The sequence below is a fragment of the Platalea leucorodia genome (assembly GCF_965183815.1).
Source record: "Platalea leucorodia genome assembly, chromosome: 8".
NCBI classification, from domain to species: Eukaryota; Metazoa; Chordata; class Aves; order Pelecaniformes; family Threskiornithidae; genus Platalea; species Platalea leucorodia.
In genome coordinates, this window is record NC_138830.1 from 14675575 (window position 1) to 14688826 (window position 13252).

General features: G+C 50.0%; 1 protein-coding gene across 1 annotated transcript in view; it reads left to right on the plus strand.

The window, feature by feature from the left end:
• The window catches only part of LOC309593895 (IgGFc-binding protein-like), a gene marked incomplete at both ends in the record, with an annotated part of 50852 nt that overhangs the window by 32073 nt on the left and 5527 nt on the right, over positions 1-13252 (plus strand). The window contains 19 exons of the mRNA XM_082319046.1: positions 297-553; positions 656-740; positions 872-961; positions 1078-1319; positions 1415-1698; positions 1808-2085; positions 2379-2977; positions 3358-3922; positions 4074-4273; positions 4375-4755; positions 5101-5387; positions 6089-6247; positions 6634-6726; positions 7028-7120; positions 7422-7514; positions 8958-9183; positions 9473-9650; positions 11207-11315; positions 11819-11910. Of these exons, the coding sequence (XP_082175172.1) occupies positions 297-553; positions 656-740; positions 872-961; positions 1078-1319; positions 1415-1698; positions 1808-2085; positions 2379-2977; positions 3358-3922; positions 4074-4273; positions 4375-4755; positions 5101-5387; positions 6089-6247; positions 6634-6726; positions 7028-7120; positions 7422-7514; positions 8958-9183; positions 9473-9650; positions 11207-11315; positions 11819-11910 (4311 nt within the window). The remainder of the gene's footprint in view (positions 1-296; positions 554-655; positions 741-871; positions 962-1077; positions 1320-1414; positions 1699-1807; positions 2086-2378; positions 2978-3357; positions 3923-4073; positions 4274-4374; positions 4756-5100; positions 5388-6088; positions 6248-6633; positions 6727-7027; positions 7121-7421; positions 7515-8957; positions 9184-9472; positions 9651-11206; positions 11316-11818; positions 11911-13252) is intronic.

Consider the following 13252-nt stretch of genomic DNA (forward strand, 5'->3'; position numbering starts at 1 on the left):
AACGGTGCAGGACATTGATAAGCATGTGACCTGTTAGCATAAGTTCCTGTAAAGAGCCTTCAGCAAAGGCATATCCAGGCTGAGACTGGATCGCTGTGGCACTCAGCATTTCCTTTAGGAGGCTTTCCTTTCCCTAAGTAGGAGACCAGTGTAATCTGATGGAAATCCATTGGGGGACTGAAAGTTTAATGAAGGTTCTGGGTGAAGAAATGTTGTACTGTAGACGATCTGCAAATGAAGTGACTTGCCTTGTTGTGGCCCATTCATGCGAAAAATTGACACTCTGCTGTTTCCAGATGGCTATTATATCTACCTGCAAGGAAGTAAGCAACAGCCAAGTGATGTAGCCCGCTTGGTCAGTCCCGTGTGCAGTTTGGAAGGACCGCACTGCTTCCGCTTCTGGTATCACATGTACGGAGTGGCTGAAGCAATGGCGCTGCGCGTGTATGCAGTCCACAATGAAACATCAACACTGGAATGGAAAGATGCTGGAAGCAAAGGGGACAAATGGAACTTGGGAGAGGTCACGGTGAACAGCACAGGAAACGTGCGGGTAAGGGCGCAGGCTCTCACTGCCGTCTGAGATGAACTGTGCTTTCTAAAGGAATTTCACACATGCGGCCGGAGCTAATGCTGGGAACCATCCCTTCCGTAGATTGTCCTGGAGGGCATGATAGGTGAAGATTTCCGGAGCGACGTAGCATTGGATGATCTGTCCATCGAAAAGGGACCCTGCACAGGTACAAGGCTCGGCCTGGGGAAGGGCAGCTTGAGGAACATTACGCGTCTTGTGGCAGTCAATGTGGCTTCTGTCTTGAACAAGAGCCGGTCAAGGAGGACTGATTTGCTTCTACCATTGTCTCTTTAGTAGGCGATGTGACTCCGCCACCACCAGCCACCACCACCGCCACCACCACACCTTCAACAGGGCATCCCACGCTACCACCCGCGCCAGACTCAGGTGAGTAGAGTAGACCCGTCATGGGGCCACCGTCCTTTGTGCAGGGCCTGCCGGGCAGCAGAGGCGGCAGGAGGTGCTTAACTGAATGTTTCCTCTGGTCTTTCCACTGTGAGTAGGGACCTGCGTGGTGGAGGGAGACCCTCACTACCACACGTTCGACAAGCAGCTCCACCACTTCATGGGCACCTGCACCTACACCCTCTCCAAGCTGTGCGAGAGCAACAGCTCGCTGCCCTACTTCAACGTGGAAGCGGCCAATGAGCACAGGGGAAGCAACACTCGCGTGTCCTATGTCCGATATGTGGATGTCGACGTGGCTGGCCAGCGGATAAGGCTGGGGAAGGGTGGAGCAGTGACGGTAAGCGCAAGGAGGAGAGGCGGTGGGGCTGTGCGAGAGGAGAGAGCTGCGCCAAATGGGTTGCTCCAACCCTATCTCGGTTTCTGTCCTTGCAGGTCAACGGAGTGGCAGAGCTCCTGCCCTGCACCCCATCCGTGGGCGTGCAGGTCTCATCCAGCGGGTTCTACACTGTGGTCACGACAGACTTTGGCTTGAGAGTGAAGTTTGATGGGAAGCATCGGGTGGAGGTGATGCTTCCGAGCACCTTTGGGCAGAAGGTTTGTGGCATGTGTGGGAACTACAACGGGATGGCAGCAGATGACTTCCTGAACCCGGAAGGGGTGATGGAGCCAGACTCCACCAGCCTGGGCAACAGCTGGCAGGTGTCCAACGACAGCAGGTGCGTGTGGCCCCCCAGCAGGTCTGGGGACGTGTCGGGCAAGGGGAGGGGGAGGCACCAGGAGAAGCCCACGGATGACCCAGGGGCCCTTCTGCCTGTCCTTCCACAGCTGCGCAGCCGGACCGCTCCCCACCCCAGCCTGCAGTGAGACGGACAAGCAAGTCATTGCCAGCAGCCGCTTCTGCGGGCTCCTCACTGACGCCAGCGGCCCGTTTCAGATGTGCCACGCTGTGGTGAGCCCCAGCGACTACTTTAACACCTGCCTTTATGACCTGTGTGAGCTGGGGCTGGATCGCGAGGCCCTGTGCAAGAGCTTGCAGTCCTACGCGGACGCCTGCCAGTCGCTTGGTGTCAAGATACCTGTGTGGAGGAACGCAACCTTCTGCCGTAAGTCCACACGCGGTGCCGCGGATCGTTCCTCTCAGGAAAACACAGAACAGGAATGAAAGAGTGGGGTGGGGAATAAGAAATAATTTTATTAGGTGCGGTGGGGATTTACAGGCAGTTGTCAGTATTAGAGGCACCATTTTCTGTTTCATTTGATCAGGTATGACTTAGAATACTCACGGAGCCAAGCAGACCACAGAGAAAACACAGACTCTTAATTTTTCAGAGGGGAAAATACAGAGCAAAGCAGTGTTATGTTCCCCAAGTAACGGCCATGTCTTCTGTCTCGGCAGCCATCACCTGTCCAGCCAACAGTCACTATGAGCCCTGTGCTCCAGCCTGCCCTGCCACCTGTGTTGACCCGATGGCTCCTGCTACCTGCAGCCTGCCGTGCGTGGAGGGCTGTGTGTGCGACAGCGGGTACCTGCTCTACAACGACCGATGCGTGCCCAGCCAGCAGTGCGGGTGCTGGCACAACGGGCAGCACTACCCCGTGGGCTCGGAGTTCTGGACGGACAACACCTGCTCCTCAAAGTGCAGGTGTCCCGCGCAGGGAAGCAAAGTCCAGTGCGCCAGTGCCTCGTGCCCTGCGGGCCAGTACTGCGGGGTGCAGGATGGGAAACCCGAGTGCCTCGAACAATCCTACGGCATCTGCCACGTCCACGGTGACCCTCACTACACCACCTTTGACAAGGTGACGCACCACTTCATGGGCACCTGCACCTACACCCTGGCCAAAGTGTGCTCCAACACCACCTCCCTGCCCTACTTCAATGTTGAGGCCAAGAACGAGCATCGTGGGAACACCAGAGTGTCGTATGTGCGTGAAGTCCTGGTTGAGGTGTACGGAGAGCGCATTGTCATTGTCAAGAAGGAGAAGAGACAAGTGCTGGTAGGCAGCGGGGCTGGCAGGAGCGTGGCGCAGCTGCAAGGCGGGGCTGGCTTTTCTTGGCAGGGCCTGGGCTGTACCAGACACCTCCATTGCCCCAAGCCCGGGTGGGTTCCCTTGCAGCCACTAGGTTGCTTTGTTTTCCCTTTCCGGAGGGGTTGGAGGCGGGAGAGGCAAACGGGGAACGTGGCCCGTGTTGAACAGAGGCCCCTGCAGAGTGCAGAACACAGGCACGGGGCCTGCAAGCCACAGGGGCGTCTGGGTGTGAGGGCATCATGGGCGCCGGTTTGCCGGGCCCGGCCTGGCAGCTGATTTCCCTGGGGCAGGAGACCCCAGGGAGGCCAGGGACAAGTCCCGGGCCCATTGCGGTGTGTCTGCCCTAGGTGAACAATCTGCGCAAGACCTTGCCGGTGAGCGCAGCGGGAGGTGCCGTCACGGTGAGCAGGAGCGGCCGCTACATCGTCCTGGAGACAGACTTCAACCTCAGAGTGTCCTACGACACTGACCACTCGGTGGAGGTGAAGGTGCCCACCACCTACTTCAACCTGACCTGTGGCATGTGCGGGAACTTCAACAGCCGGAGAGAGGACGATTACATGATGCCCAACGGGCAGCAAGCCGCGGACTCCAATGAGCTGGGGGAGAGCTGGCAGGTCCCAGACGACGACCCCTCTTGCGGTGTCCCCTCCCCCCCCGGACCCTGCGGTGCAGAAGAGGAGAAGCTCTACCGATCGGACCAGTTCTGTGGCATGCTGACTGCCAGGCCTGGCTCTTTTGAGAGGTGCCACGCCGTGATCAACCCCCAGAGCTACTTTGAGACCTGCTTCTATGACCTTTGTGCCCTGAATGGTGGCCAGGAGGTCCTGTGTGCTGCTCTGGAGGCCTACGCTGACGCATGCCAGGCAGCCGGCGTGAGTCTTCTTCCCTGGAGGAATGCCACCTTCTGCCGTGAGTACCTGCCTTGCAGTTGCCAGAAGGGGAATGTGCCGCTCCCCGTGCCCAGAACCGCTGGCCAAAGCAAGTCTTTGGTCGTCCCCTTCCCAGGAGGTCGTCCTTCCTTGAAGGCTTGCTGGTCCTAATTGTCCCCTTCCCATTGCAGCCCTGCCGTGCCCCGCCAACAGCTACTATGACCCTTGCATGACCGGCTGTCCTGCCACCTGCGTTGACCGACAAGCCCCGCAGAACTGCTCCAAGCCCTGCGTGGAGGGCTGTGCGTGTACCTCTGGCTTCCTCCTCAGCGGAGACACCTGTGTGCCCGAGGCCCGCTGCGGCTGCCTCTTTGAGGGCAACTACTACAGCGTGAGTGAAAAGCCTGCCCTGGCTTGCCCCCCTCCCAGGGCACTCCCTTGCCTCTACTTTCCTGCCTGACGCGCTGACGCTCGGTGTTCCTCTGCCCGCAGGAAGGCGAGTACTCCGTGAACGAGAACTGCACTCGCAAGTGCTGGTGTGAAGCCAACGGCCAGATGGCTTGCTCTGAGTTGTCCTGTGGTGAGGATGAGGTCTGCAAGATCCAGAACGGCCAGAGGGACTGTTACCCAGCCAGCACTGCTCTCTGCCACATCTACGGCGACCCGCATTACAGCACCTTCGATGGGAAGCTTCACCACTTCCAGGGCTCCTGCAACTACACGGTGGTGACGGGCTGTGACAACTCCTCCGTTGGGTTCAGTGTCACCACCCGCAACGAACATCGCGGCAGCCAGAAGTGGACAGCTCTGAACTCTGTGGCACTGTCCGTGGAAGGCCTCCACATTGCACTGCGCAAGAACAAGGCGGTCTACGTAAGCCCCTCATTTTTACACCTGGAAACAACACATGCCCTAGGCACCATTAAGTACCACTCTGTCCCCAGGAAGAGCTTGATATTCCCTGAGCCTGGAGCACGGCGAGGCTCTGAGCGGGGCAGATAGGGCTGCTCGCGCAGCAACAGATTCTCGGCTAGTTTTCCTGACCTTTCGGTGTGCCGTAGGTAGAGTCGCCGCCGTTCTTGTAGGCCTGGACAGGGTTTCCCATGCCATCAGTGCTCCTGACTCACTGGGCCCTGGCGCCATCGCAGTGAAGAACAGCGACCTCTCAGCGGAGGGCATCTCTTTATGCTTCTGTCTCCCTCTCTCCCCCTCATCCAGATCAACGGTGCTCTGGCCTCCCTGCCTGCTTCTCCTGCCCCCGGTGTGAACATTTCCCTGAGCGGCTCCTACGTGCGGGTCTCTACCAAGCTGGGCCTGCAGCTGCAGTTCAATGGGGACCATGAGCTCCTAGTGCAGGTGTCTGAGAAGCACAAGGGCAAGCTGTGTGGGCTGTGCGGGGCGTACACTGGGAGCCAGCAGGACGACTTCATGCGCCCCGACGGGGTTGTCGTGCCCAACTTCAATGACTTTGGAGACAGCTGGATGGTGCCGGATGAGGAGTGGGCGTGAGTCCTTGTTCCGTCGCGTAGATGACGGACAAAAGGGAGCGTGGGGGAGGGGAGCTGTGAGGGGCGCAAGGGGGGAGGGGCGGTAACGGCAGGCATGGGGCAAGGGAGAGGAGGCAGGCAGCTGTGGGAACGCGTGTGCGAGCACACAGAGGCTCCACGGCAGTAGGCGTATCGTCCTTGCGCCTCACAACCCTGCTTCACCCACCAGCGGGATGTCCTGTCTGCAACTGGGTGCCAGACGTGCGGCCGTTCCCCTTTCCCCTCAAGGCTGGCTTGCTTGTGCCAGCGTCCAGGCCCCCCCGCCGCGGTCAGGGTGCACGGTGCTCTCTCCCCCTAGGCGCTCTGCTCTGGGGTCCTCGGTGACCTCTGTGCAGGGCCCCGCTGTCCCACTCCAGACGCTGCATCTCACTGTTCCTGACCCCAGAGAGAGCGGGCCGCGGCCTTGGCGTGATGCTTTTCCCAAGCTGTTGCGATCGCGACTGCCTCGGCCATTTGTTTCTGTCCACCTGATGCCACGGAGGGGAATGGTGACTGTGGGCCACGTTGCCCACCCTTGCGGGTGACAGCCGTGGGTGCCTCGTCTTAGCGAGGGATCTGGACTCCAGAGGCTGAGGTTTTGGCTGGGGAGGAGGTCAGGAAACAGCGTGGCTGGGGTCCACAGGCTGCCGTGAGCTCAGGGCTGTCTGTCTGCTTTGCAGGTGTCACCCAGGCCCCATCCCGCCTGCCTCCTGCTCCCCTTCCGAGGAGGAGGCAGCTAACAAGCAGTGTGCAATCCTCACGCAACTCGGTGGCCCGTTCCAGCCATGCCATGCAGTTCTGCCGCCCAAGACGTACTTTGAGAGCTGTGTCTATGACCAGTGTGCCACGGGTGGCAGCGCGGAGCACCTCTGCAATGACCTGGGGGCCTATGCCGCAGCCTGTGCTGAGGCAGGCGTTGCTCTGGGAGACTGGAGTGCTGGCACTGTCTGTGGTAGGTGTTCTGTTGATCTCCTTTGTGGCCCACATTCAAGGAATGGGGCAGCTGTGGTGCAGGTTTCTCCGCGTGTCACCCAGCCGCTCTGGTGGGCCACCAGCCCTTGGGTGAAGAGACTCTTTGTGACAGGGATACCGTGGAATGACGCTCTGTGATTCCTGCCCAGGGCCTCTCTGGTCGCAGCGTTGGGTGTTTGGGAAGGGTGGGCCAGCTGCCTGCAACAAATCTCCCATGTCGGTGCAGAGCTCCTCTAACTCTCTCTTGTGCTAGGTCCATCGACACCCAAACCCACCATCCCCTTGCCAAGCACTACAACACAGCCTCCACGCACGCCGTCAACACCAAGACCCACACCGACCTCAGGTACTGCCGTGTTCCATTCCCATCTTCTACTGCTTGTTGAAACTGTTCATTTCACTTCCTCCAAGGCCCACCACCCCGGTATGGAGTGTCTGTAGCAAAGGGGCTGCGCGTCTCTTTCTATCCTCCAGCTATGCTGGTGGATGAGCACTTGAGCGCTGGAATTTTTGCTGAGGAGACACTGGGCAATCCCTGCCCTGCGCCCGTCTGGTCACGGCGTTGGGTGTTTGGGAAGGGTGGGCCAGCTGCCTGCAACAAATCTCCCATGTTGGTGCAGAGCTCCTCTAACTCTCTCTTGTGCTAGGTCCATCGACATCCAAACCCACCATCCCCTTGCCAAGCACTACAACACAGCCTCCACGCACGCCGTCAACACCAAGACCCACACCGAGCTCAGGTACTGCCGTGTTCCATTCCCATCTTCTACTGCTTGTTGAAACTGTTCATTTCACTTCCTCCAAGGCCCACCACCCCGGTATGGAGTGTCTGTAGCAAAGGGGCTGCGCGTCTCTTTCTATCCTCCAGCTATGCTGGTGGATGAGCACTTGAGCGCTGGAATTTTTGCTGAGGAGACACTGGGCAATCCCTGCCCTGGCCCTGTCTGGGCATGGCGTTGGGTGTTTGGGAAGGGTGGGCCAGCTGCCTGCAACAAATCTCCCATGTTGGTGCAGAGCTCCTCTAACTCTCTCTTGTGCTAGGTCCATCGACACCCAAACCCACCATCCCCTTGCCAAGCACTACAACACAGCCTCCACGCACGCCGTCAACACCAAGACCCACACCGACCTCAGGTACTGTCGTTTCCTATCCCCATCTCTTACTGCCTGTCATAACTGCTGAGTTTTCGTAATCCAGGTCCCACAGCCAAGTGTCAGAGTTTTTATACTGGCAGGTCAGAGCTTTTGCTTGCTCACCGAATCACACTGATGTGACAGTCCTTCAGTGCTGGGACTCTTTCTGAGTAATGACTATGGAAGTCTTGCCCTGGGTCTCTTTTGCCACAATGTTGGTGTTTTTGGTAACAGTAGACCAGCAGCCTGATAGTTATTTCACATACACTTTATTGCTATGTCCATAAGTATTTGAATTACTCTTCTTTATGGCAAGATTTCACCTATTATACAGCTGTTATTGTTTGTAGTATTTTGAAATTTAATTTAGCTTCCAAATTTTATTTTTATTTTGGATATAATCCAATTATATGGTCCTAGAAAAGACTGAGTCATTGTGGTTATTTTTATTTTAATGCTTAGGAAATACACTAAAAAAATATCAGTTTAGATAAGTTTTATCTGCTTCTTTCCTTCAATTTTAAGCATCACATCTTCAACATGTGTCAGCTTTTACAAGGGAGTGCTAGCTCGCCTAGTCAGTTTTAATTTCTTCTGTGTTTTTTTATAATTTTTATGTATGTAGTTCCTGGAGTTTTAATAGTTTGGGTGTAAGAAGTTAAGGTTGACATGTAGACAGAACCCTACGTGTAACTGTTTTTGTAACATGCCATCGAAAAGCAGAGAAGAGGTAAGGACCTCATTATTTTTTGTTGTTGTTGATAAACACCATAAAACACCTGCAAGCTCAACTCTGCTAAGATTTGATGGGAAGATTTTTTTTTGCTGAAAATGGGAATTTCTTATTAGCACTCAAACCCTTACCCAGCTTACACACACAAATGCACACACACTTTGTACCTCCATTTGTACATATTATTACTAGCTAATTAACTTCAATCTTTTTTAAAAGTGTGTAAGGGACATCTTGTGTACACAGTGTTCAATAGGAGTTCCGTAACTGACGTGAGTACAGAACCCCAGACAGCTTGTAGTGCAGCGGTCTATTCTGGCTAACCAACCCTGTGAAGTTTTTGAGTAGACTCTTCCTGTTTAGTCAGAAATAGCCTTTCAGACATGGACATTAAAAACTCACTGCTTCTCTTTATATAATGATGTCTTAATAGCAAAGCTTGTTTTAATATCAAAGCTTTTTGCTTATATTTCTTCCTCAACCTCTAGCATAGATTTTTGATACATAAGAGTACAGATTCTTTATGGGTCCAAAGACAGGAGGCTGGGCTGGGCTTTGAAATGTTCTTGACTCATGCCATCACTGTTATATCTGAGCAGAATTTACAAAGTAAAACAAACAAAGTGGGAACAAAGCAACTGCAGAAGTCTGGTAGGGATTCAGAGGGAATTATTATGTCTTTCTTTCTTCCCAGGCCGTGCTTTCTGCAGTGCCTCTGGGGATCCACATTATAACACTTTTGACCAGAGAGTTCATAATTTCATGGGAAATTGCACTTACACCCTCTCCAAAGTGTGCAACGTCTCTGAGAGTCTTCCATACTTTGATGTGTCCACAACGAATGAGCACAGAGGAGCCAACACCAAAGTCTCTTACGTGAAGTCAGTGCAAGTGGAAGTCTATGGCAACCAGATTTCTTTGCTGAAAAACAAGAAAGTGAATGTAAGAAAATACTTGTTTAAAAGACATATATAATATTTTTAAACTGACGTGCAGATAACGAAATATTTTCTCCGACTGTAGAGTTCGTAGCAAACTTTCTTTTGTTATTAGTTAAATGTACCTCCTTTAGTGAGATGTCCAACAAATTTGCTCAGCTCAGTGTTCTTTAATTACTTCCGGTTCCCTTGTGCACAAGATCATATCTTTCACTAATCTATTTTAGCTGCCGGTAGCTGTAGGAGTCCCAGCAGCCGTACACTAACTTTTACAACTTGCTGTACAGGTCAATGGCAGCAGAATGAACCTGCCTGTATTTATTGAGAAGAAGATCAGTATTCAAAGCAGTGGTGGATATGTTGTCTTGCAAACTGACTTTGGACTGTGGGTGAGATATGATGGAAATCACTATGCAGAAGTCTCTGTGCCCTCTAATTACAGAGGTCTGCTCTGTGGCCTCTGTGGTAAGTCATAGGCTTAGTCACTTTTTAGTGAGTTTTGGAGGCTGGTGATTACTTAAACTTTTCTTCTTAGCATGTCATACTCTATACACAACTCGCCCTTGTCAAATGGACTAGAATTTACAGCAGTGAAGAAAACTTGCTAGAATTTTTCAGTTTCTAAGAACTGTTACTTACAAAATTCCTGGTAACATGCTATCTGTTTGTAATGTTGTAAGGTATAACTACAAATAACAATTTTAGCCAAATAAAAAACCTCAATTCAGTTCTACAGTTTAAGTTCAGGAAGAGTAATGATTTGCATGCATCTACTCAAGAATTCTACAAATACATTTTTCTGTTATTTACATTCTGATGTATTTGCCTTTTGTTGGGTGTGAGGAATGCTATACCGTTTCATTTTGTGAATCATAAAAACTTGAGGCTGTTTCCACAGCAGAGAGCAATCTTCAGAGTAGCTTACTGTCAGCATCCTCAGACTTTCCTGCTGCTGTTTTCCTGTGCTGTTTTAGGAGGTATTTGTACAACCCAAATGATCATGTTTATTTGATCAAAGGAAAAAAAAAAGAAGAAGATATAAAAGAAAAAGAAAGACATGAAAAATTAGACTACTAAGGCTTATTTTTACCTACTTTTTATTCCAGCTAAGATAGGCATTGTCTACATTAAAACAAAGCAATGACAAGGATCCAATATGGACGATCCTGAGCTGACAGACTTGATGAATAAGCAAGAAAATTCATACTTTATTTCCAAAATTCAAATACTACAAAACATCAAGTGCTCTATATGATACAAAACACAAAGGCCTTTTAGGGTACTGTAAGAAAGATCAGTCACAAAGGACACATTCTACTGTGTTCTGCAAGAAATTCTGATGCAATAGGATAGCAAAGTAAATAAGTCACAGGTGGCTTACGTAGCTAATGAGAGTAGGAGCTCACTGGAATTAGTAGTGTCCAGTAATTTTTTATCAGCGATGTTGCTAGTGCCTGAACCTGACGAGGTTTAGTTGGAACAACATTCTGAAATCCAGCTGATTCTATGAAATGTACTTCAGGATAGAGATGGGACTGTAGAAATTACGAGAGTAGCTTGTCTTGTGAGTTTCTGATGATTCTTTAATTTGGATCACCTGAAATTTCCTAGTTCAATTATCTCTCCATGGGTTTTTCACACTTTCAATTCAGGAAATCCACCTAAGAATATAATGGTGCAAATAACACCATTTGATTTTTAGTCCAATATTCTACGGGTAGGATCCAACGAAATGAGTTGGGTTTTTTTTAGCTAAGCAATTCTTTCTTGTATGCAATGTAATCTAGTTACATAAGAACTTACGGACTTCTTGCTTCAAGTCCACAAGTCTCTGAACTACAGCTCTTGTCAGTGGTCAAAGTCTAAAACACAATTGAGCTCTTCTTGTTTTGCCCAGTACACATTGATGTTGCATATATACTCTCCCTAGCTCATTGTAGTTTATTTTACAGCCTGAAACCTAGATTTGTTCTACAGGTGTGAACTTCATGTGTCCCATAAATCTCTCTTTACCCTCACAGGTAATTATAACAGCGATCCAAATGATGACAACATAAAGCCCAATGGTGACATTGCAAGTGGTTCCACTGATCTTGGACAAAGCTGGCTTGTGCCTGAGAATAACACCATGTATGTATATTAATTTAATCACATAGCATTTGCTAATCAAACTCTATAAAATCAAACATCTATCCACTCACTGACTTTGTCGTCCAGTGCCATTTTACATCTTCCAACTGCCTGTTAGAAGTAGGGAGCTGCCTCTTTACATTAAACAGGGAATGAGAAGAGGACTTATGTCTTTTAAGTCATGTTTTCCAAAGCAAGAACTGTCTGCTGAGTGTGAGGGGGGATGGGACTTCAGTCCAGTTCCCTGACTGGAAACCATAACTGATCAGATCCCATAGGTCCTTTTTCAGCTAAGAATAAGACTTTGAATAGCCCAGAAGGCATCAAAAAGGGAGTCCATTCAGTGATAGAGCTGACATCAGCTTTTCAAAGAAGCTGGGTAAAGTCTTGTGACTGTAATAAAATACACCCTGTTGTGCACGGTTGTCATGTGTCAATCTTCCACTGAAAATCTGATAGTAAGAGATGTGAAACACACACTTGATTTTGCTTGCTTTCCCCAGATGCTCCAGTGGGACAGAAGAGCAATGTGATCCTGTGCTGGAGAGTGAAGCAAAGAAGAACACAGCATGTGGCATGATCACAGACGCAACAGGTAGTATGTTGGTAGTTCTCTGTGAACCATATGATGGAGCACTTTATAGCTTGTGTTGTCTCCTCTCTATGGTCCATTGTTCTGAGCTCACATTGGAAGCATATAAAACCTCCAGTGTGAATGGCCAATATAAAACTTATAGGTGCTTGGTCAAGATATGTCAACCATTCAGACAGTGCCAATGTGTCCATGAAGATTATCTGAGAATGTGCGCAGGGAGCCATAGCTGCTATTTGCTTTATAGTGACTTGCACTCTGCTTGCTAAAAGGAATAGTTAGAGGGCACTGTCATTGCATGTATTGCAGATACTTTATCTGAAATTCTGTAGAGGTTCCCTGTGTTGGAGAGCCCCTGCAGTTGACTAGAATTAGTGGCTTACCTAGCCAGCAACTCTTAATTTATGTAGGCTATGGTGTATCAACCATGCAAAAAGAAGAAAGCCAGATCCAGAGGGCCAAGTCTCATTGTGCATGCTCCATTTCAAGTGTTGGTTTGACTTACTAAACAAAGTTAGCCTGGAGCACTCACAATACATTTGCCGTGACAGAAGATAGATGGTGGTAGTGATCTTGTCATTCCCAATTTTTTTTCTGTCCTTCTAATATATCTTTCTTGATTTACACAGGAATCTTCAAGGATTGTCATACCAAAGTGCCTCCAAAGAATTTCTTTGAAAACTGTGTTTACGACATGTGTTTCACTGGTGGACAGGCAACATCCTTATGCTATGGACTGCAGGCCTATGCTGAGTCGTGTATCAATGCTGGGATATGCATAGAGTGGAGGAATGCTACACTTTGCCGTGAGTGTTGTGGCTTATAAATATCTATTCTGGATTTAAACTTCAAATGTATGCGCATTCTCCTCTACCTTTTCCATACATGTTATTTCATTTTATGTACTGTTTTGAGTATAGTCTATCTTTTGTCATGTCTTGAGCCTGCTTCGGTTTCAGCATCATTCCAGTATTTGTATAAAACACTAATTTTCATGAACATTTGGATACATGTAGGTCTAATCCTTAAAGTTTTAACAATTTACTATTAGTTTCTTGGAAAAGTTTTATTACATTCAGCTGTATCTTACATGAGCTTCTGCATTGGGGTAATAACTGTTGCTTTGCTCCACTAAAAATCTACCATCCTCAGTGTAAGTGGAACTAGTAGCCCTCCATACACAAATGCTTATTGATGGGTTTTGGGTCAGAAACTAGTTTAAAAGAGACCTCGAGAAACAGCTGTTTCTAGGCAGTTCACAAGTATTTGTCTATAAAGCAAAGAAATCAAATATTCTCACCTATCTCCCGATTAATTCTCTTCAGAATGACCTTATGGGAAATTT